General features: G+C 51.5%; 1 protein-coding gene across 5 annotated transcripts in view; it reads left to right on the plus strand.

Annotated features, from left to right (window-relative positions):
* The window catches only part of Col18a1 (collagen type XVIII alpha 1 chain), a 108,720-nt gene that overhangs the window by 62,832 nt on the left and 23,959 nt on the right, over positions 1–21,929 (plus strand). For all 5 annotated transcript variants that reach the window (XM_075979865.1, XM_075979862.1, XM_075979861.1 and 2 more), the window contains 9 exons: positions 4,389–4,933; positions 10,296–10,382; positions 12,879–12,935; positions 14,589–14,718; positions 19,422–19,492; positions 19,735–19,920; positions 20,787–20,813; positions 21,550–21,612; positions 21,723–21,800. In XM_075979865.1, coding sequence (XP_075835980.1) covers positions 4,389–4,933; positions 10,296–10,382; positions 12,879–12,935; positions 14,589–14,718; positions 19,422–19,492; positions 19,735–19,920; positions 20,787–20,813; positions 21,550–21,612; positions 21,723–21,800 — 1,244 coding nt within the window. The remainder of the gene's footprint in view (positions 1–4,388; positions 4,934–10,295; positions 10,383–12,878; positions 12,936–14,588; positions 14,719–19,421; positions 19,493–19,734; positions 19,921–20,786; positions 20,814–21,549; positions 21,613–21,722; positions 21,801–21,929) is intronic.

Genomic DNA, 21,929 nt, shown 5'->3' on the forward strand with positions numbered 1-21,929 from the left:
TCCCAGACAAAGGTCAAAGGTCGGCTTCAACCTGACCCTGTTCTAGGCGGTGTGCTTGCAATGCTTGCCTTGTCCCTGTTGTCTGCTTCTTTCTCCTCAGGCCTCCTGTGCAATTTTTGCCAGACGTTTCTTCGCTGTGCCGTTGTCTGTGTTTACCTGGACAATTTTGGCCTAACTCACGTCTGTCTTCCACCTGAGGATTTACAATATATTATTCAGGTTGCTGGCCCACCTGAACCCAAACCACCCTCTCATTTATGCTTTTTATTGATCATGGTATTTCCTTTCCCCCCAGCTTTTGCCTTTTCCCTGCTCTGGCTTGGTTATAGTTTCTCAATTCCACAAGGACTCTGAATATCTCTTCAAACGGCTCCATTCAAGGCTTCACAAAACTAGCCCCTAAGGCCTCATTCCACAATGAATCTAGTGCAGCTCATCGCCTACAGCTCAGTGGCCTGGGTGGATGTAATAAAACTCTCCATGCTGGCTGCGTAGTTCAGATAACTCTCTTGAGCCTTTCCCCACAGCAGTGTAGACAGTCACACGCTGGAATGTTTCTGGAGGCTTCTCTCCCACCCACTGGTTTTTGAATAACCACTCTGAGGCTTAATATTAATTACAAACTGTTTGGCCTATTAGCTCAGGTTTATTATTAACTAGCTCTTACAACTTCAATTAACCCATTTCTATTATTGTATACTTTACTACAATGCTCATGGCTTGTTACCTCACGTCTTGTTTCCCCCAGCCGCGGCTGGCATCTCTCAGACTCTACCTTCTTTCTCCCCCTCTCTCTCTCTGGGATTTCCCTCCTGGCTCGATTCTGCCCTGCCATAGGCCCAATCAGCTTCTTTATTAACCAATAGTGATAAAACATTACAGCATACATAGGGGCATCCCACATCACTGGACTACTTGCTGGACTTGTACCTCTGGATTCTGCCACTGTGTATTAGGTACCCAGGCTGGGTCCAGCACAGATGTTACCGTCCATCCCATGTCCCCACACAGCAACTGTATGTTTGTGTCTGAATAGACCACAGAATTTAGAAGCAGGGAAGGACTGCCACGATTCCCTCTGACTCAAGGAAAATGTTTGTCCCTGGACTCTAGGAGCACAGGATGCTCAGCCGTGACCCAGGCCTAGGTGATTTGGGGCAGGACTGTTGCAGTCTGGGTTTTACATGGTTGGGAGCCCAGAGAGACTAGGAACAGGCTGCCATAGCCTTAGTCCTATACACAGCAGCCCCAGAGCATATGCGATGAAGTGAATGACCAGCCCAGGGGTGGATGCACAGTCTGTACCCAGGCTGCATCCCTGGGAGAGCCAGTTGGCGAGCTGGGGGGCCCTGGCTGTCAGAGGCCTAGCACATATAGAGAGACAGGTCTACTCCATTGCATTGGAGGAGTCAAGGGCCCCTGAGCAGCCCATGGGCTACTGGCTTAGCTGGAGGCCATTCTCCAGGGCGGGCAGTCTGGATTGGCCAGGATCCTTGATGAGGAAGGGAGATGCACTCTTGTCCTGGTGCTGATGATCCAGCCTGCCACGGTCCCTGTGAAGGGTCTTTTTCTCATGATGTTTGCCTAACTGAGCCCTCTTGCCAAAGGGCTATGCCGTCTGCCCTCATGTTCTAGAACCAGGCCCTGCTGCTGAGGTTGGCAGTGAAGATGCTGTGAAGTCAAGGGTCTGGAAAGTCGCACTGGGAAATGGACTGGCTGTTGTCCTGGGAGGGAGGCTGGCATGGGCTCCTGTACCACCAGGAGCCTGGTCCAGTCAGGTGGGAGTACCAGATATTCTCCCTACTGGTCCCTCGGGAGCCAGGTCTTGACTGTTCTTGTGGGGGGATGTATAGTGGTACATTATTTGTGTTTTAATATGTTATGAATGTTTTATAAATAGTTCAAAGGATATTTATGTTCACTGCTACCTCAAAAATTGAAATAGTAATTAGGAAACAATTGTTCTTACAAAGTGAGTTGGAAAAGTATGTGTGTATGTATAAACAAACTTATTTTTCTTCTATTTTGAGCATTGTATTTAAGCATAAATTTCCTTTGTACATAGAGAAGAGTGTGAATTTCATCACATGCCCAAAATCCCCATGAAACCAATATTTCTAAGAATCTCTGCTTCCAAAAATATATTCACTAGCAAAAAAATAAATAAATAAAAAGTTAAAACCTAAATAAATAAATAAATAAAGCTTGCCTGAAGATCAGCATGCAAAACAGCCACACTAGTTAGCCATAGAGGCCAGACAGTGGTGGCACACACCTTTAACCCCAGCAGCCACACTAGTTAGCCATAGAGGCCGGACAGTGGTGATGCACACCTTTAATCCTGGTGCTAGAGCAGAATATAAGATGGCAGGAGACTGGTCTCATGCTCAGTCTCAATCTGAGGATTTGTGGAGGCAGGATCGCTCATTTCGGTCTGAAGTGGAGGTAAGAGCCAGTGGCTGGCCGCTTTGCTTTTCTGATCTTCAACTTGAACCCCAATATCTGTCTCTGGGTTTTTATTATTTGTGCTACAGGGATGCTGGCTGTAATTGGTTTCACATGTAGCTCAAGGGTGTGCATATTTAAATACCGCCCTTTCAGAACTGTATCTGCTTATTTCAGGGGAGGTGGACTTAACCAGGTAGCACCCCCATTCCTGGATCTGAAGTCAGACAGGTGGCTGGAGGAGTCTCAGCTTGCAAAGGGACCACCGTCCTCCAGAAAGCCTCTGAGCCCTCAGAGCATGGCACAGGCCTTGTTCCTTAACCACAAACGAGCTTCCTGGCCTAGGCAGCCAGGCCCTTCCCCCACCACGATCCTGTAACCAGGGAGCAGAGCCAGTGATCTTACTGCCCTGGCATTTGGCATCTACTCCCAGCAGAACCGAAAAGAATTTCATAGAAAGGAAAGGGAAGGACTTGGGAAGAGCTAGTTGTAGGTCTCTAAGGACCCAGGGGTCATCCTGGCACACACTGGTGCCTTCCAGCCCAGCAAGCCAGCAGCTGTAGAGTCCTGTGTGCTGGGCTAGTGGGGCGCCAGGGATTTTTGCTATCCTAGAAGGAGGGGCAGAATGGCCTCATCTCCAGCGCTCAGGCAGCACGCATGACTTGGCTACAGAATTTCAAGTGTGAACTCTGGGTCCCAGCATTCCTGGTGAGAAGGAAACACTGTAGCAGCTATGATTGTGACGGATCACTGAGCTCCCAAGGCTAGCCCACCACCCTTCTCTGCTCCCATCTTGAAGGCTGCAGACACTCAGCTCTTGCAAGTCGTGCCCCCACCAAGCTGTGTCCTCTCTGCTCCTGGCCAGCACCATGTCTGGTCAGCACTCAGGGCTTAAGAGCATGTGACTTACGGCCACCCTTGCAACAGTTCAGGATGCCCCCTCGGCACACAAAGCTGTTCTTTGTCCCCTAAGGGATGCGCTCTATGGCGACTCTTGTCTTCTGGTTTTGAGGGGCTTGGTGACTCCATTTGCCCTGTGAAGTTGGGGGCTCAGTATTTCCCATCTCTTACTCTGTAGGGACCTTGTTATTCTAGCCCCACAGCCTGACCTGAGGCATGCTATCCTTACATACTCACGTACTACCAAGCATGCCTGCCTCCAGCCTTTCCTTCCTAGGAGAGCTCTTGACCGTGAACCCTCTCCTTGCCCAAGCGCCTCCTCCCAGGCTTTGTAATGCTGGACTGCTTGAGTGTGTTGAGTGGCCCTGGTGGCCTGGCCTAAAGACAAGAAGGGCTCATACATCTGTGCCCAACTCAAAATGGTGCCAGGAGTGAAGTCTGTAAGTGAAATGTGTCACTGGCCACCCCGGGGCACTTTAGAAAAGTTGTAAATCCGGGAGAGTCTGTACTGGGCTGGCACTGCCAGCTGTCAGACAGCCTTCTGCACCGTAGTGTGGTCTTAAGCTTCAGGGAGCAGAAATGGCCACGGAAGAGCTCCTGAGGAACAGGCGTGTGGGAACCAGAGTGAAAATTTGATGCTAACCTAGAAACCATAATGACGAGAGGAAGCAAGGGAAAGCTGACTTTGGAGCCTGGCCATTTGAGTCTCCCAGGTTCGATTTGTCTCTAGCTGACTCCCAGACCAGGTGGAGCTTCAGACAGGAGTTACCTTGTGTTGCCTCCTCTCTCTTTGCCGTAGAGAGGTCTTACTCTGTGTCTGTCCTCCTATAGAGTCAGAGTGGGGGACTCCATGCCCCATCCCCTCACTTCCTTCTTGGGATATTTGCTTTGGCCCGGAAGTCCATGAAAACAGGGAGAGACCCAAAGAGACGGCCACGCAGACCTGGATAAAGGGTGGTTTCGTGGTCTGTGTCTCCTAGGGTGCCACTGTGACTGAGTCTGTTCCCGTGCAGCCACCTCACTGGATGTCTTTCTCTTTGCAGAGAACATCGCTGAGGAGGTGGGGCTGCCACAGCTCCTCGGGGACCCTCTGCCCCCGCAGATCCAACAGATCGAAGACCCCGATGTCGGGCCAGCCTACGTCTTTGGACCAGACTCCAGTGGTGGCCAGGTGGCCCAGCACCACTTCCCTAGACTCTTCTTCCGTGACTTTTCAATCCTGTTTCATATTCAGCCGGCCACAAAGGCCGCAGGGGTGCTGTTTGCCATCACAGACGCTGCACAGACAGTGGTCTCGCTGGGTGTGAAGCTCTCGGGCGTGCAAGATGGTTACCAGAACATCTCATTGCTCTACACGGAACACGGTGCCAGCCAGACCCTCACGGGCGCCAGCTTCCACCTGCCTGCGTTTGTTGGCCAGTGGACACACTTCGCGCTCAGCGTGGATGGCCGCTCTGTGGCTCTCTACATAGACTGCGAAGAGTTCCAGAAGGTGCCGTTTGCTCGGTCCCCGCAAGGCCTGGAACTGGAGCACGACTCTGGCCTCTTCGTGGGTCAGGCTGGAGCAGCTGACCCTGACAAGTTCCAGGTAACCTATGCTGCCCTGCTGTGTGCTGAGCCAGGGGAGGAGGGGGCTGGGGGACCAGGGAAAGCAAGTTCCTCCAGTTGATGCTGCAGCCTGGGTGCCCACACTTGTGCCTTCCCCACTGTGGCTGCAGTGGCTTCTGTTCCAACTTTTGTTCTTTGTTTGATACCCTGGATACCCCACTGGGCTTTTCTGAGTTCTTTGAGACCCCAGGACCCACAAAATGGCTGCTGGAGGCCGTTTCTTCTCGGGCTCCCATCCTGAGTATGAGCCAGATATGAGCCAGGGCCTGGGGTGAGCTGGAGACAGCAAGCTTAGTCTAGGAGAGTGTAGGGCTTAGTCAGGGCTTAGCTACTTCACCTGGAAAACAAGTGCTCAGGCATCTTGTGGAAGAGACAGGCTTGGGGCCATACACCTAACCCACCAGGGAGCCAGAAGGAGAATGCTCTGGAGTTCCAGGCTCATTTGAGACCCTCTCTCAAAACTAATGACCAAAATGACTCATTAAAAGGCAGTCACTCAGAGGGTCTTCCTTTATCTGCACAGTCGAGGGAGTACCCTGCTGGAAATGGGGACTGGGACGTCACACAACAGATCTGCTTAGGTCAGCTGCTTCGGGATGTTTATTATTTTAATGAAGACTGCGACTCGCTCTGGGCCCACTGGGTGACAGTGAGAGGCCTGTGACTCTTTCCCATGTCCCTGCGTTTGTCCCTTCTGGGTCCTACGTTTCTCGTAGGAGGGCACTCTTCCTGAGATCCCAGCTGGGAGCCCAGCCTCTTGAGAACCAGTGCGTGAGGACCCTCAGCTGGCACTGACTCATGGCTCCTGAATCCAGTACGCCAGCCATCAGCAGCTGGACGCCCCTGCCCAACCCAGACAGGGGTCCCTGTGTGTGCAAGGAAGGACATGTCCCCAGGGACAGACAGTCAATTATGACCCAGACAAGGGCCTGCTGTTGTAAGTTGTTCTAAGTCCTGTGTCCACAGCTCTGAAAGCTGACCTTCTGCCTCAGGCAGGAACTTTTAACCCACGGAGTTCAAGAGCTACCGGGACTTTGGCACCAAACTGGGCCCCTGTGTGTTTTCCTTCTGCTCTTCAAACGCGATTCCCAGAAAGCTGAGCATCAGTGTTTCCAGAGTGAGACATCTGTGCTGTGCTATTGCTACCATTTCCCAAGGGGATGGCAGACCTCAGAGGTTCCGTCCGTCTCTGACTTCCCCAGCAGAGCTGGTGAAAAGTAGGGTACGTGAGACTCGGTGGTGCTGATGGAGGGGCACAGCCACCCTAAGAGAGGTGGCCTCATCACTGCCTGGGTCTTGCCGGGCTGTGTGAAAAAGGTTTGCCAGTTGGATATGTAGACACGCTGTATCGTTTTCATTTTCATTTCTCGGTGTGTTTGTGAACGTGAGCTTCTCCCCCCGCCCTTTGGATTTTGGTGGGAGAATTCAGCCATTCCTAATTGATTTATCCAGCTCTCCATATCTGAAAGAAACTTAGCTCTGGCTGTATACACACATCTTATTCCCAGCCTGCCATTTGTCTGTTCACTTAAAAAACACCATTGGGGCATTTAAGGAGTTTGTTTGGTTAATTTTGGGTCTGGAGAGAAAAACCCACAACCTTGGATATGGAAACTCTTTGTTGTTTGAAGGAGAGAATCAGAGAGCATTCAGGGAACTGTGCTGGTCATTGCAGACCATAGACGCCTCCCCCGCTGACCTCAGCAGTCTGACCCTGCTTGCTGCTGTACGCTAGGTCTCAGGATCCTTTCCCTTTAAAGGATGCCAGCTGGAGTGGGGGAGATGTGCTGGTGGTAGAAAAGGAGATAGTTGGATTTGCAGACTTGGTGCTGTGGCCTTTGGGGGAGGAGTCACTGTATCATGTGACTCATGACATGACCAAAGCTAGCCCAGAGCTCTGGGAGTCAGGGAGCCAGGGAACTGAAGAGCCAGTGCTCTGGGAGGGAATCCAGTGGGATGGGAAGCTAGGCTTCCTCTGAGTCATCTCTGCCCTACCTGCAACCACGCACTGCCAGGGAGAGCCGGGCTGTGCCTACAGCTACCTAGACCTGGTCCTTGCCGGGTGGTGGTCCTCACAGTTTGATGTCATTGTCTTCCTGTCTGTCCGTTTGAGTTTGGTCGTGAGCGTCATTCTGGTTACCAGTTCCCTCAAAGCATGGCTTCCGGCTGTGTTCAGTGCAGGTGTTCTGTTGGTTATGTTGTGTGACTTGTAGTTATAATTCTTCTCGACTATTTTTGCCTGTCAGAGGTGCCTCTACTTCTTATTCTCTTGACTTTCTTTTGTCTTTCTTTCCTAGTGTGGGTGCTAGGGAGGACTAAACCCAGGACCTCCCACATGCTGGGCCAGTATTTCCCATGGAGCCCAGCCCAGCCCTGTGTTGTCTTTATGAGCTCCACACCTTGGCTTAACGTTCCTTTTGTGTTTCTCTTCCACCTCCAGCAACGCCCCCCCCACCGCAACCCCTGGTGCCTTTGACCCCAGGAGAGACCCCACAAAGCACAGCTTTCCTAGTGTTCTCATTCAGCTGGGCATCTCAAGGTCAATTTTCATTTCCTTCATCTAGACTTGAGGCAATGAATTTTCCTCAGGGTGCAGCTGTGGCTCCATCATCAGAGTAATGGATGCGTGTGCTGGTGCGGAGAGGTGGCCCCAGCTCTCAAGTGTGTGATGTCAGAACAGGCCTTCCTGTATGGGAGCTGGAGCAGGCAGCAGAGGGCAGAATCTGACCCCAGCAGTTCCGCTCCTGATTGAGGACAGAGCCCTCATGGGTCCACTGTCAGTCTGTCCCTCCCCGTGCTTCTCAGCAGTCTGTCCCACTGGCTCCTGCTCAGTGTTCTGGTAAATAAAGCTCCACGGACCCCTCTTGCATCTCAAGTAGCCTGTGGTGGGTACAATGCCACAGCTTGTACGCCATTTTCTTCCTGGGCATTGTAAGAGACCAAAGGAGGCTGGCTGTGATGACATGGCCTGTTGGGACCTGGTCACGGGAGCGGAGACCTGACACCAGAGGCCTGTGAAGCCGTGTGGGGCAATGAGTGTGAGGGCAGCAGGGATGGATGTCAGGCATTAGCAAGCAGAGCAGGCAGCACGCTGGGTCACACCGCAGCAGGAACTGGCCATGGGAGGTCAGAAAGGGAGGGAGGGAGGGGAAGATGGGCTGAGGGGAAAAGGGTGGGGCAAAGAGGCCACCCTGAAGGCCATGGGGAAACGAGGATGCAGCCCATGAGACCACATTAGCAGGTGGCCCCACTTCATGGCTTCAGCCTCTGACCTCTGCTAGCTGAGACACTGCTTCTGCCATGGCAGGCCCAGGTGAGCCAAGACGGCGCTGTGCCCCCTGCTGACGGGGATCTGTTTTGAGTGACTTCCCCATGGCTAAAGCACTGCCCGTCGGCGTGGCAGGAAGAGTTTCACGTGGCACTCGTCTCTAAATGTCCACAGTCCCCCATTTCCCAAGGTCCAGATTGCATAACTTCTGGGTCCAAGTCCATTCAATATTTGCAGTGGGTCTTATGGTTTTTGTACAACTGACATCGTCCCCATTAGCCATTGGGAGAACTCCAGGCGGGGGTGGAGGAGTCACAAGGGCAGGATACAGAGCTGAACTCAGCGCAGACACAAGTCTTTTCTGCCCTCTGGAGGCCTTTTCCAGACGCAGGCACCCACAGCCTCGGCAGAGAGTGTGGCCCGTCCACAACAGTGAGCCCGTCTGTGTGGAACGCTGTGTCTGTTGCTGAGACCACACGAAACGCCCCTGGCCAGCTCTGCCCTTAGGAAGCAGTTTTCTAGTGTTTAAGCCCAATTCCTCCTGACCCTGGGAGCTCTCCACTGTCACCAAGGCACCGGCTGCAGCTCTGAGCAGGCTTCTGAAGATGTTCATTCTGTCCCCAGATGCTGTGTTGACCACAAAAGCTGGCTGACAGGAAGTGTGCATCTCCCTTCCAGTGAATGTGGCTGTGACTGGCTCCTGGGCATGAGTGATATCCGCCCTTACACACACACACACATTCATACACACACACACACACACACACACACACACACACACACACACACACACAGTCATATGCTCCTTCTCACACAACTGTGTGTACTTACTTATATGTTGTCCTGATGTTAGTAGTTTGGTAGAACTCCCAGAATCCCCTTGGACCCAAATACAAGCAGATCGTTCTTCACCTGCTGGTCTAATGCTGCTCCTCTGATCTTTTTAGGGGGTACAGATGTCAGTTCTGTTTTTCCCCTGACCTAGAGGCCTCCCAAATCTCAGATCACCATAGCACATGGGATAAAGGGCATGGAGTCCCCCCTGGCACAATGTTGGTCCTGCGAGGCCAAGCCCTGTTTCTTGCAGCATGGGCCAGCCATCGCTGACTCCCGCAAGGCTCCCAAGCTAGGGTGATGGCTACATTTTCAAGTGGCTGGAAGAATCAAGTTATATTGTGATGTGTGAAACTGGGTATGGAATCCAGATTTCAGTGTCTCCATGTCAAGTTTTGTTAGGACAGTCATAGCCTTCCCTTAGTGTTGATATGTATTGTTCACGCAAGCCGACTGAACAGCCAGAGGGAGGCCACATGGAAGTCTGCCGCCCCCATACACTCAGTTCTGGCTGTGACGGGAGTCTAGAAAATCTCTTTGGAAATGAGGAAGTGCTGTCTCTATTTAGTAAACTGAAATTAGCGTAATGGAGTACAATCAAAGTAAGAACATAAACACGGGGAAAGTGCGTGTGAGCTCCCTCAGACAGACACCCCGGAGCCTGCATAAGAGCCAGCAATCTAGGCAGGAAGTGTGAGATGCAGCTATGTTCATTGTTGGGTGCATCTGATCCTCACGGCCTCCCTTGTCTTGGCCCAGAAACTGCCACAACTTGAAAGCCGTTGAATGAGTCTGCTCCTTAGTCTTCCTGACAAAAGGGAGCTTCCCTGGTAACATCAGGCTAGGCTGCGAGCCAGCACGCGTTAGAGGCTCTGCCCGAGCACCTGCCTCCAGGGCCCCAGGGTCTTACTCTCTCTCCCTGTTTTTGTAACCGAATATCTGACCAGGAACCACTTAAGAAAAGAAGGCAAGTATTTATTTTGGCTTTGCAGTTTGAGAGGTGTCTGTGACCGTGAGGGGGAGCAAGACTGAGGCAGCTGGTCACAGTGCAGCCAGGAAGCAGAGTAGGGCTGGAAAGTGTCAAGTCTGTCTCCCAGTAACCCAATTCTGTGATCCTCCACCTCCTTAAGATTCCACCACCTTCCCAAACAGTGCCACCAGCTGGCAACTGAGGGGCCCAACACCTGATCCATTGAGCAACATTTCATTTTCAAACTAATGACCTTCCGCCTCCCTCCAGGGGAAGATCTCAGAGCTGAAGATACGACAGGACCCCCGGGTGAGCCCTGTGCACTGCTTGGATGAAGATGATGATGATGAAGACAGGGTGAGTGTCTTGGGGGGGAGGGTATCTTCCCCCTGTGAGCAAGGGTCCCAAAGGGATATGCTGGGAAAAGCCAAAAGATGCCAGTAGGGTACCCGGAACCTATGTGTTGTTCAGACATCACTCCTCGCCTTAACTTGCCATTTCGGACAACCTGGAAAATGTAAATGTCAGAGACCAAGCCACAGCGACACCGTGTGATGGACAGGTCACACTGTGGAAAGTGCATACGTGCTTGGTTATGTGTATGTTTAGATGCTATGTGTGATGTGTGTTTATGGGAGGGTATGTCTGTCTGTTGTGTGATTGTGTGTAGCTCTTGATGTACTGTGTGTGTCTTTTGTAGGGTACATCTGGTCTTTGTATTTTTTTCTGCTTGCTGTATATGTGCCTTTGTTTTTTTTTGGTCTGCTGTTATCTTTATATTGTGTGTTGTCTCTCTGCACAGTGCGGCTATTATATGTGCGGTATGTGAGCCGAGTAGTCTGTGTGTGCATGTGTATAATCTCATCAGGAAAACAATCTACTGTTGCCAGAGGACAGGATTGGGGGGATGTCCCACTGGAGATAGCACATGACAATACCCCAGTCACCAGTTCCTCTTGGGCAGAGCCTGGCTCTATGTTGGAATGCCAAAATGTTGTTTGTCTTTTATCCTCTTGGCTCTTTTGGGGGCCCACCACCCAGCTCCCAAATAAATTACACATGGAGGTTTATTATTGCTTATAAATGGCTGGCCTTAGCTTGACTTATTTCTAGCCAGATTTTCTTAAAGTATCCCATCTACCTTTTGCCTCTGGGATTTTTCCTTTTCTTCTGTAATCTTCCTTTCACTCTTACTCCATGGCTAACTGGGTGACTGGGTGGGTGGCTGGGTGACTGGGTGGGTGGCTGGGTGACTGGGTAGGTGGCTGGGTGACTGGCTGGGTGACTGGCTGGGTGACTGGGTGGCTGAGTGACTGGCTGGGTGACTGGCTGGGTGACTGGCTGGGTGACTGGGTGGGTGGCTAACTGGGTGGCTAACTGGGTGACTGGCTGGGTGACTGGCTGGGTGGCTAACTGGGTGGCTAACTGGGTGACTGGCTGGGCGACTGGCTGGGTGACTGGGTGGCTGAGTGACTGGCTGGGTGACTGGCTGGGTGACTGGCTGGGTGACTGGCTGGGTGACTGGGTGGGTGGCTAACTGGGTGGCTAACTGGGTGGCTAACTGGGTGACTGGCTGGGCGACTGGCTGGGTGGCTAACTGGGTGGCTAACTGGGTGACTGGCTGGGTGACTGGCTGGGTGGCTAACTGGGTGGCTAACTGGGTGACTGGCTGGGCGACTGGCTGGGTGGCTAACTGGGTGGCTAACTGGGTGGCTAACTGGGTGACTGGCTGGGCGACTGGCTGGGTGGCTAACTGGGTGGCTAACTGGGTGACTGGCTGGGTGGCTAACTGGGTGGCTAACTGGGTGACTGGCTGGGTGACTGGCTGGGTGACTGGCTGGGTGACTGGCTGGGTGACTGGCTGGGTGGCTAACTGGGTGACTGGGTGACTGGGTGACTGGGTGCCTGGGTGCCTGGGTGACTGGCCCCTAGTGTCCTCACCTTGTTCTCTTGCTTCTCCTTCTCGTCCCCCCTAATTTCTCCTTCTATTTATCCTCTCTGCCTGCCAGCCCCGCCTATCTTTGCTCCTGCCTCGCTATTGACCGTTGAGCGTTTTATTAGACTATCAGGTGTTTTAGACAGGTGAAGAATCCCAGCTTCACAGAGTTAAACAAATGCTATATAAAGAATGTAACACATCTTTGCATCATTAAACAAACGTTCTGCAGTATAAACAAATGTCACACATCTTAAAATAATATTCTACAACAGCTATTACCTTTTCCAGGAGAAAAATCAGAGATGTGATTGGCTTCTGTCTAGTGCCAGTCTCTAGTGCATGGGTAACGTTCACTCATGAGCATGCCATCCAGTGGACATGACACATGCTGCCCGTGCTGGGTGTCTGCAAGTCCATCCTTCCTGGGCCACCTTGACATCGAGATGTCACTATGGGTTCTATGGGCCCAGGTAGTATTTCTCCTTTGGGTTTATATTAAGTTATCCACCTTGGCAAGAGGAAGGGCTGGCCCCTAGCTTCCCCAGAGCTCCTGGAGGCTGTAGGGAAGGGAGAGCGTGAAAGCAGCCTGTCCAGGCAGATGATGGGTGGAGGACATTATTGTGACGTACGTATGCTCCACGTGTGCTTCTTCAGTGTCAGCCTGGACTGGGGTTGTTTAGGGCAGCTTCCTACCTCCCTTACCTGTCCCCTATGGATGGCAAGGACAGGGCAGTCACGTCACAGAGCAAAAATGCACAAGCCTGATCTACAACCTTCTGGTCTACAACTGGGCTTGCCCGAGCAGCAAGTCTGACTGATTTCGACCCAGGAGGAGTCTTATTTGCTGTCCAGTTGCTATCCTGTCATGGGACCTCTGGTCCTGACTTCTTCCTCACTTCTCTCACGCCCTGCAGGCATCTGGAGACTTTGGAAGTGGCTTTGAAGAAAGCAGCAAGCCACCCAGGGAGGAGGTGAGTGCCTGTAGGTGGTGAGGCCATCTCTTTGTTCAGGCAGGGGAGGGGAAATATGGTCTGTGCATAGCGTGTGTAAGTGTGTATGACATCCCAGCAGTCCTGCGTCATGCAGGGAGGCACCAGTCTGAGGCTGATCTTGTATCCCCCCTCTGGCTCTGCTGCCTCTTGTCCTGAGCCAGAAACTCTTCTCTAAAGAGAGCTTTCTCATCAGAGGTGACCCAGCATTTTGTTGATGCTCTTGGCTGGTATGGGACCATAACTGGTTTGTGTCTAACATGAGGACCAGACAAGTGACATTGCAGGGAATTTCATTGCATGCTTTTTCCAGTCCAGGGTCCCAAGAACACAGAGGCACTCTAGATAGGAAAAGGATGTTTGAGTGAACCCCCGGGCCCCTCTGGGCCCCTCTGGGCCCCCAGCATCTAGTACGAAGAGCCTGTCTTTAAGGTGGACCTTGGGTGTTAGGGCCAAGAAGACTGCAGGATGTTAAGTAGCCTAAGGATGGCCACCACGGCTAGAAGAGGTGCTGAGCCTCCCTTAACTTGTGGACTGGGCGGACAGGCAAATTTTAGGGATAGGGAACATAGTCATCTGGAAATCTGGGACTACATTCTGTGTCCCTTGATGGTCATAAACTCTTCTCCTCATAGATGTGGATTAGATTTGCAAAACTCTGCTTCTATACACGGTGCCCTGGGCATGGCAGATGCTGGAAGCACAGATGTGCCTATGAGTGCCATGTCACATCGGTATCATCTTGTCTGTAGACCAGCTAATAACTAGCTTGGGCACTCATGTCATCCATCCTTGTAACCTGCTCACTCCAGCCAGGAGCCTGACCCTGCAGTCACAGGCAGGGACTGTGTGAGGGGTTCCCAGAAGGGCCTAGCCAATACCTTCAAAGGGTGAAAGCTGCAGACCTCTGGTGTCCCATGCCCACCCTGGTCTGTGGTGTCTGTGGTGTGACAGTGGCATCAAGAGTGTCTGGAGGAGTCCTTGTTCAAGCCCCAACACTACCCCAGCCTAGATACTCCCCCGGGCCCGTCTACCTGGACCTCTCTGTTGCCGATAAGAAGTCATCAGGAATATAGGTCATGCTGCTGTGTGCCACCAGGTCCCCTGGGTGAGTTTGAAACTGGCACAAGGCAGAGGATCTGCAGGGTAGACCAACAGCCTCCATTAGAACAATAAGAAGTCAGTGCTGGGCCAGTGCGTGGGGGGGGGCAGGGAGAAGTCTCTGTCATGACCCTCCTTGAGAGCACACCTGCTCTGTACACCCTACTATGATACCCGAGGACCCTACTTTAGGCATCTCTGATGTTCTCCAGCCACAGAGAGTATCTGTACTAGACCCGGAAAGGCTCTTTGTCCCTGGTCCTCTGGCGACGCCAAGTTTTAGGAATTAAGGACTATTGAGGTGTAGGACCCAGCCTCCAGGCTGATGAAAACCTTCAGCAGATAGCTCTGCCAGAAGTCCTGGTGATTCATCTCAACTAGAGTGATGCTTTCCTCATCTTCCTCAAAACCCTGTCAAGCAACCCATTGCATAAGCTGTAAACCCCAAAGCCAGACGGAACTGCCAGCTCATACATGCACGGGATAGTTGTGCTTCTGAATAACACAGCCAGGTTTCCTGTTCTCCTCTTGCAGGATATATCGCTAGCACCCAGGCTCCCCCAGCCACCCCCTGTCACTTCCCCGCCCCTGGCTGGAGGCAGCACCACGGAAGATTCTAGAACAGAAGAAACGGAGGAAGAAACCACAGTAGAATCTATAGGAGGTAAAACTTTTCTGGATGTGCTCTGTGTGTATGTGAGTGTGTGTGTACATGTGTGGTGTGTATGTGCATGTGTATGTTTGTATGTGTGTGTGAGCATGAGTGTGTGTATGAGTGTGAGTGTGTATATATGTGTGTGTGTTTATGTGTGTACGCGTGTATGCATGAGTGTATATGTGCATGTGTGAGCATGTGTATGTGTGTGTGAGTGTGTGTGTGTGTGTGTGTGTGTATTGGATGAAGACTGCATCAGGGCCAGCCCTGTCCCCACCTGCCTCCCTTCTGCCATCTAAGAAGGTCCTGTTGAGGCAGGATTCTGGCTGGGCCCCAGGAGAACTCTGAACCAGGTAGTTGTGACATGTCCTTCATCAGGCTTTCTCTCTGTATTGTCTTTGTCTGTCGTGTGTAGGAACCTTTCCAGACATGCCATCTCCTGGTTCAGGGCCAGCAGGTTTGCTAGGAGAGTGTAAATTAGTCCAAGAGAGGAGAGATGTAGGAGAAAATACATCCTTAGTCCAGGCTGTGCCGCAGGTCAGCCTATAGGGTGCTATATGTCTCGCACGGAAGCCGATGTCTGGGCGACATGCACAAGGCTCCCGGTCTGCAGGAGGCAGGGCTGGGAACGCCTGAGGCGTGTCAGCTATGAATGGTGTGTCTTGGGCTGTTCTCTGCGCTGCTGATTACAGACCTGGTAACATAGCAGCATAAATGCCTCCTTCCAGCTCTGTTGGCCTGAAGCGCAGTGGAGCCTATGAAAGTCTCTGGGAGTCTCTGGGAGTGTCTGGGAGTCCCCAGGGCTTCCATAGGTTCTAAGGAGAACAAGCTCCAGCTCCTCCTGATGCTGACCAAACCCAAGTACTCCCAGCTGTGATCTCAGGTCTAGATTTCCACCTGTCGCCAGCCATGGCTGCCTTTCTTTGTTGACCCACAAGTCAAGCAAGGCTGGAAAGGAGCCACTGCCTGACTCATGAGTAGGGACTTACATCCCACCTGGGCTGCGTGAGCCCACGGGCCTTGAGGTGAGCTCTGTCAGTGTTCGTGGATCTCAGGAAGATAACAAAGCGTGAGCCCCTACCCTGCCAGGTTCCCCTGGGCAGCCCCACTCCCCACTGCTCTGCCTTCTGTCAGCACAGAGAGCTGTCCTTTCCCGGAACTTCACACGTGGGGAAAAGCAGTAAGCATCTGGGTTTGCTTGGCACTGCGTCCCTTTGAGAAAGAGCATTGACATTATAGAGGTCAGTGGTTGGCCTATCATTCACAGGATGGACAGACCACAGTGTATTTGTCTGTTTACCTAGTGATGGGCGTATACACTATGTCCAGCCTGAGGACCTAGCGATGGGCGTATACACTATGTCCAGCCTGAGGACCTAGCGATGGGCGTATACACTATGTCCAGCCTGAGGACCTAGTGATGAGTACATGCACTATGTCCAGCTTGAGGACCTAGTGATGGCTGTATGTGCTATGTCTAGCCTGAGGACCTAGTGATGGCTGTATACACTATGTCCAGCCTGAGGACCTGGTGATGGGTGTATGCACTATGTCCAGCCTGAGGACCTAGTGATGGCTGTATACACTATGTCCAGCCTGAGGACCTGGTGATGGGTGTATGCACTATGTCCAGCCTAAGGACCTGGTGATGGCTGTATACACTATGTCCAGCCTGAGGACCTGGTGATGAGCATATACACTATGTCCAGCCTGAGGAGCTGGCGATGGGTGTATGAGCCATGTCCAGCTTGAGGAGCTGGTGATGGGCGTATGCACTATGTCCAGCCTGAGGACCTGGCGATGGGTGTGTGCACTATGTCCGGCTTGAGGTGGCTTCAGAGGATGTTGTTCTGGGTCTTCTGTCTCAGCTGCTGCTGAGCCATTTGTGAATGATTTGTGTGTTTACTACCCACCCCAGTATGTGGGAGTCTGTGCACCTCACCTCAGTGAGGTCATTAGACATGGGTGTTATGGAAGTGGGGTGGCCTGCCCTGCGCTCTCCCTTGTTTCTGTGATAACCAGCATCTTTTCGTGGGCTTATGTCTCAGTAGATGTCTAGATCTTATGCCAAAGTTTAATGGGCTGTATGATGTCTTATTGTTGAATTTTGAGAGTTCTTTATGTATTCTGGATTTAAACACAGTCATTGTCTTCCTCATATTATCTCTCTCCCTTTCTTTGTTTTTTCAAGACAGGGTTTCTCTGTGTAGCCCTGGCTGTCCTAGAACTCACTCTGTAGACCAGGCTGGTCTTGAACTCAGGGAACTGCCTGCCTCTGCCTCCCAGTGCTGAGATTAAAGGCCTGTGCCACCACTGCCTGACTCCCTTTTTTTCTTCATCTCCTCCTACCCTACCCTCTGAGGATATGGATATATACCTCTATCTATATAAATATTTATATGTAATACTTAAATATATAGATATAGCATATCTATATAGATAAATAGATATAGATATCTCCATGTACGTGTGAGTGATTGTGTGTGTGTGTGAGCATGTGTTAAGCTGGTCTTGAACTTGTGACCCTCCTGTCTTTGCTTCTCAAGTGCTAGGATTACAGGTGTGAGCCACAATATCCACCTTCATCTTATTAACAGCATCTTTAGAAAAGCCTAACTTTCTAATTTTTGCTGAAATTCAAAGATCTCACTTCTAGTGTCACCTGAAACTCTGCCCAAGGTGATCCAAAGACCTACTTTCAATCTTTAAAAAACTGTTTCCCAACTTCTGTCACTGTTGAAGCCCCCTTTCCCCTGCTGAGCCGACTCTGAGATGTGGGGCACCAGCCTCCCACCTTGAGTCTATTTCTGGTCTCTCTTCTGTGCTGTAGATCTCCACGCCCGTCTCTCTGTACCATCCTGTCTGTTGCCCACCTCTCTGAGCCATGGCTCTCCCTGTCTGTCTTGGCTGCTTGTTGCCACATCTGCAGAGAAGAAAAAGCCTGCTGGAGTTTCAATGGGGCAGAGAAATGACTCTCGAGACCCGTTGTTGCCTTTTCTTTAGGTCTTGTTTGATTTCTCTTAGCCATGTTTGCACAGTTTTAAATGCCCCCTAAGGCAGTGCTTTTTAGGTTTGTGGAACCTGAAGTTCCAGGAAAGCTTTGCTGCTGCAGGGAGAGCCCATGCTGCCCTCTTGTGGTCAAACACGGCAGTGGCTCCTGCAGGTGGGGCAGTTTGGCTGTGGTGGATGGGGGAGGCTGGGTCATCCTGATCAGATACCTGGCTTACTCCTTACTAAGCAGCTGATGAACCCATGACCCGCTGTGGGCAAAGTCCATCAGCAGCGCCCCTTCCCCAGAGAACAATGTCAGCCTCAGAGGCTAGGAGCAGCATTTCCTAGAGCCCTGAGAATGAGTAAGAGGCCTGAGCACGCTGTTTGTGCAGCTCCTGGGACGTCCACTAGTTTGACCAATCCTCATTTGTGGCTACAGATCCTATATCCTGCTAGGGACTGAACTCAGCCGTGAATAACTGTGTGATCATTAATTCTAACCCAAGGTGGCTCCACAGCCAAGGAGCACTAGATGCCTCTAAATAGTAGAAACTCTAATTAGAGATGTAATTGGTGTCTAAGAGGTGTGACATGTTGGCATGATAAAAGTTTATACTGTCTGCTGCTAGTGAGATGTGGTTAAGATCTGCCTCCGGGTATCACCCTACAACCCTCTTATTAATCACTAGGGAATGGTACTCTGTATTTTCAGGAAGGACCTGTCTTGTGGTTCCAGTGAGGACAGGCTCCTGAGGGAAGGCAAAGGAAGGAATGACAACTGCTGTTGTTGGCCAACTTTTATTTCAGGCTTGGGGTCAGCCATGTTTCTGTGGCATTTTCTGTCTCTGACCTTAGAAGTGTTTCTTGTTTGTGCACATCTGTAAGACCCACTCTCAGCTCAAAGACTGTTCAAAACCCGGTAGCAGGCTCACTGGGCCCAACTTTGGCTCCAGCAGTGCTCGCGTGTTGGACACATGTAAAAGACATGGAACCAACATAGCAGGAGATCCTCGTTTGGCGTCTTCATGGTTACTGTTCTCAGAGAAGCCAGGGGAGTGTGGACCATTTATCAAGTCATTGCTCATTTGTCAAGGTTGGATCCCTGAATGTGACCGTGACCGACTTGTGAATGGTAGCATTGCCCTTGCGAAACACCACAGTCTTCGAGGCAGAGGTCATAGCAAATGCCACAAATGTCCAGACAGTTCTGCAAAAGAAGTGGCGTGTGTGTGTGTGTGTGTGAATGAATTCACCACTGTGTGTATGCATATGTATGTCACATGTGCCTTGGTGTGTCAGAGGTACCATGTGGATGGTGGGTTCTAGGTGAACCTCTGGGGTTCATCTCAGAATTGCTGCTGGCTTTCTGTTTTTCAAATTGCACGTTGGAAGAGGAGAACCTGATAAGAAGGAGTTTTGCTGGAGAGATGCTAAAAACAAACTCAGGCATCTTCTCGAGGGTTTCGGTTGTCACTGGACTTACTTTAAATGGCTGTGGTGACTTTGGTGCTTCTGTCCTATTGCCCATGTTAGGTGACCATTGCCACTCACCATTCCCCTGGTCCCTGTCCTCAGGGTTTTTGGTGGGTGGAAAGGCAAATGGCCATTCTCATACCCTCGTCCCCGGGGCTCTTGCTGGGTGGAGAAGCAAAGCTTGGGCAGCAAAGCCAAGAGCCTGGGGCTGCTTGAAGCTTGACCATGCCACCTCTATCTCTTCCCAGCTGAGACCCTTCCTGGCACAAGCGGTACACGGGAAGAGAGCGTCCAGAATCATGGAAGTGGCTTGATAAAGGTGAGGTCACTTCCCCATGACCTTGTCCCAGGGCATCTGGGAACCCTCAGTGGTTTCTCACTGTGACCTCAGGCCCACACTCCCTCCTCTGGCCTGCTGCCCTGCGCTCTACAATGCTTCTACATCCAACGTGCACCTCTGTATTCCCTGGAGGCCTGAGATTCAGGCCCCTGAGCATGTAGCAGCAGCATGAGGGGAGCTTGTATGCAGATTGTGGCAGCCGATATCCTCTTTGTCTCTAGGGAGTTCTGAAGGGACAAAAGGGGGAGCCAGGTGTTCCGGGCTTACCTGGCCCAGCTGGTCCCCAGGGTCCTGCAGGCCCAGTGGTACAGAACCCCAGTGCACAACCTGTCCCTGGAGCACAAGGACCCCCAGGGCCTCAGGGGCCACCAGGAAAAGATGGAGCTCCAGGAAGGGACGGTGAACCGGTGAGTCCTGGGCTCCCCTTGTGATCTGGGCTGGAGCTGAGGTCTCTGACTGGGGCTGGTGGGAGAGTTGGTTGGGATCAGAGCAGCAGCATCCTCGGATGCTGGGATTTCTACCAGCCTTCTGCTGTGCACTAGAGCCGGAAGGTAGTTAGAGCAGGGAGGTCAGGGATGCCCAAGTCAACCCTGGACCTAAACTCTACTGCAGAAGTGCTGTCTGTTGTGGGTCTGGGTCACTCAGAGATTTGCCATGACCATGAATGTATTTTAATAAAAGAAGGCTTTTATTAAATAGTGGTGCCAGCTACTCATGGCTCCAGGACTGCAACCAAGAGAACTCCCAAGATGCAGCATCTAGTTATGTTAATCCATGGCTTATGAAGTCAGACCTCACACGATTAAATGTATTCTGTGTACATGTGGGCGGGGTCTAATTTGAACATGAATGTCTTGCCCTTGTCCTAGTCATTGAGCAGAGTGAGCAAGTTTGATTACAAAAGCGAAATAACAGTTGGTCTTATGACCTATCTTACTAGAACAACAAATTTTACAAGATCAGTCCATTTAAGAATAGTCTTCAACCTGCCTTTAATCCCAGCATTCAGAAGGCAGAGGCAGGTTGATCTCTGTTAGTTCGAGGCCAGCCTGGTCTACAGAACAAGTTCCAAGACAGCCAGGGCTATACAAAGAAGCCATGTCTCAAAAAATAAAAACAGACAAGATACTTTCCAATGTCTGGAGGAAAAAGGAAAATGGGTGCCAGGTTTACATGTTAGAGGTATTTTTTTCACTTTTTGGTCTCTCTGTGCCCAGTCTTGTGTAGTGGCTTCAGGACAATTTGCATTCATGTCTTCTCTTGCACATTACAGGGTGACCCTGGTGAAGATGGAAGGCCGGTAAGTTGGCCTTTTCTCTGTACCAGACACTGTACTGTGTTTCCACGGGATCCACAGGCCATCTGTATACAGCTCAGGGCCATGGTTTCCCAGAGAGGACACTTTAAAAAGGTGGCTTAGCTTGGGTTGTACTTTTGATCTAACTAACTATAGGTGGCTAAAGGCAGGCACAATGTGACTGCCAAAACCACAGAGTGTTGTTCCAGATTTCCTGAGGGGCTGGGGTGAGGGCTCACAACAAAGAGTGGGGAATTCGGGGTGCAAGAGAGGGGCCGGAGTGCTGAGGAGATGGGGTCCCCCACGCTGCCAGAGTGGCCACAGGGAGCTCTTTGTGCCAGACAGAGCTGTGTTGAAACTACATGCAGTCCAGGCTCAGTGTTAAGTGGTTTCCCCAAGCCCAATGTGTCCATCACGTTTGCACAGACACATGTGTATCCCATACACATGCAGTGGACTTACACTCCGCCATGGAGATCTGTGGTTACCTTAGATGATTTCTCTGAAGAGGATGTGTGCCATCCATAGCCAGTGGTGTCACTTTTAAATCCTGTTTCTCTCCTCTGGGGTCGTCTCCGTGGCATGGCCTTTCCTGGTTTATTAGGCCTCCATGAATCCCTGAAGGGCTTGACTTCTATCTGCCCTCTGCTCCTGAATGAGAAGCATTTGGGGCTCAAGATTCATTGTATGAAGGAAGAGAGATGCTTCCCTCTGCCTAACTCCTATCCTTGTCTTCCAGGGCGACACTGGGCCTCAAGGCTTTCCAGGAACGCCAGGAGAAGTGGGCCCCAAGGGTGAGAAGGTACGTGTGTGCAGACCCTAGCATGGCCCCTTTCCTGTCCCAGCTCCTAACTGAGAGTGGGGACCATGTGTCCTCTGTCCTCAGTGTGACAGATTCCTCTTATGTCCCAGGGAGATCCTGGTGTCGGAGTTCGAGGACCTCCAGGACCTCCAGGGCCACCAGGACCCTCCTTCAGACAGGACAAGCTGGTAAATTCCCTCCTCCACACCAGGCCCCAGTACTCAACCCTACGAACCGGTTCCTGGTATTGTTGGCCCAAGAGCATGGGTACCTGCTGCAGGCTTGGGATGGTGGCCAGTCTGTGGGGCAAAGCATGA

This window comes from Microtus pennsylvanicus, chromosome 7, assembly GCF_037038515.1.
Source record: "Microtus pennsylvanicus isolate mMicPen1 chromosome 7, mMicPen1.hap1, whole genome shotgun sequence".
In the NCBI taxonomy this organism is placed as follows: Eukaryota; Metazoa; Chordata; class Mammalia; order Rodentia; family Cricetidae; genus Microtus; species Microtus pennsylvanicus.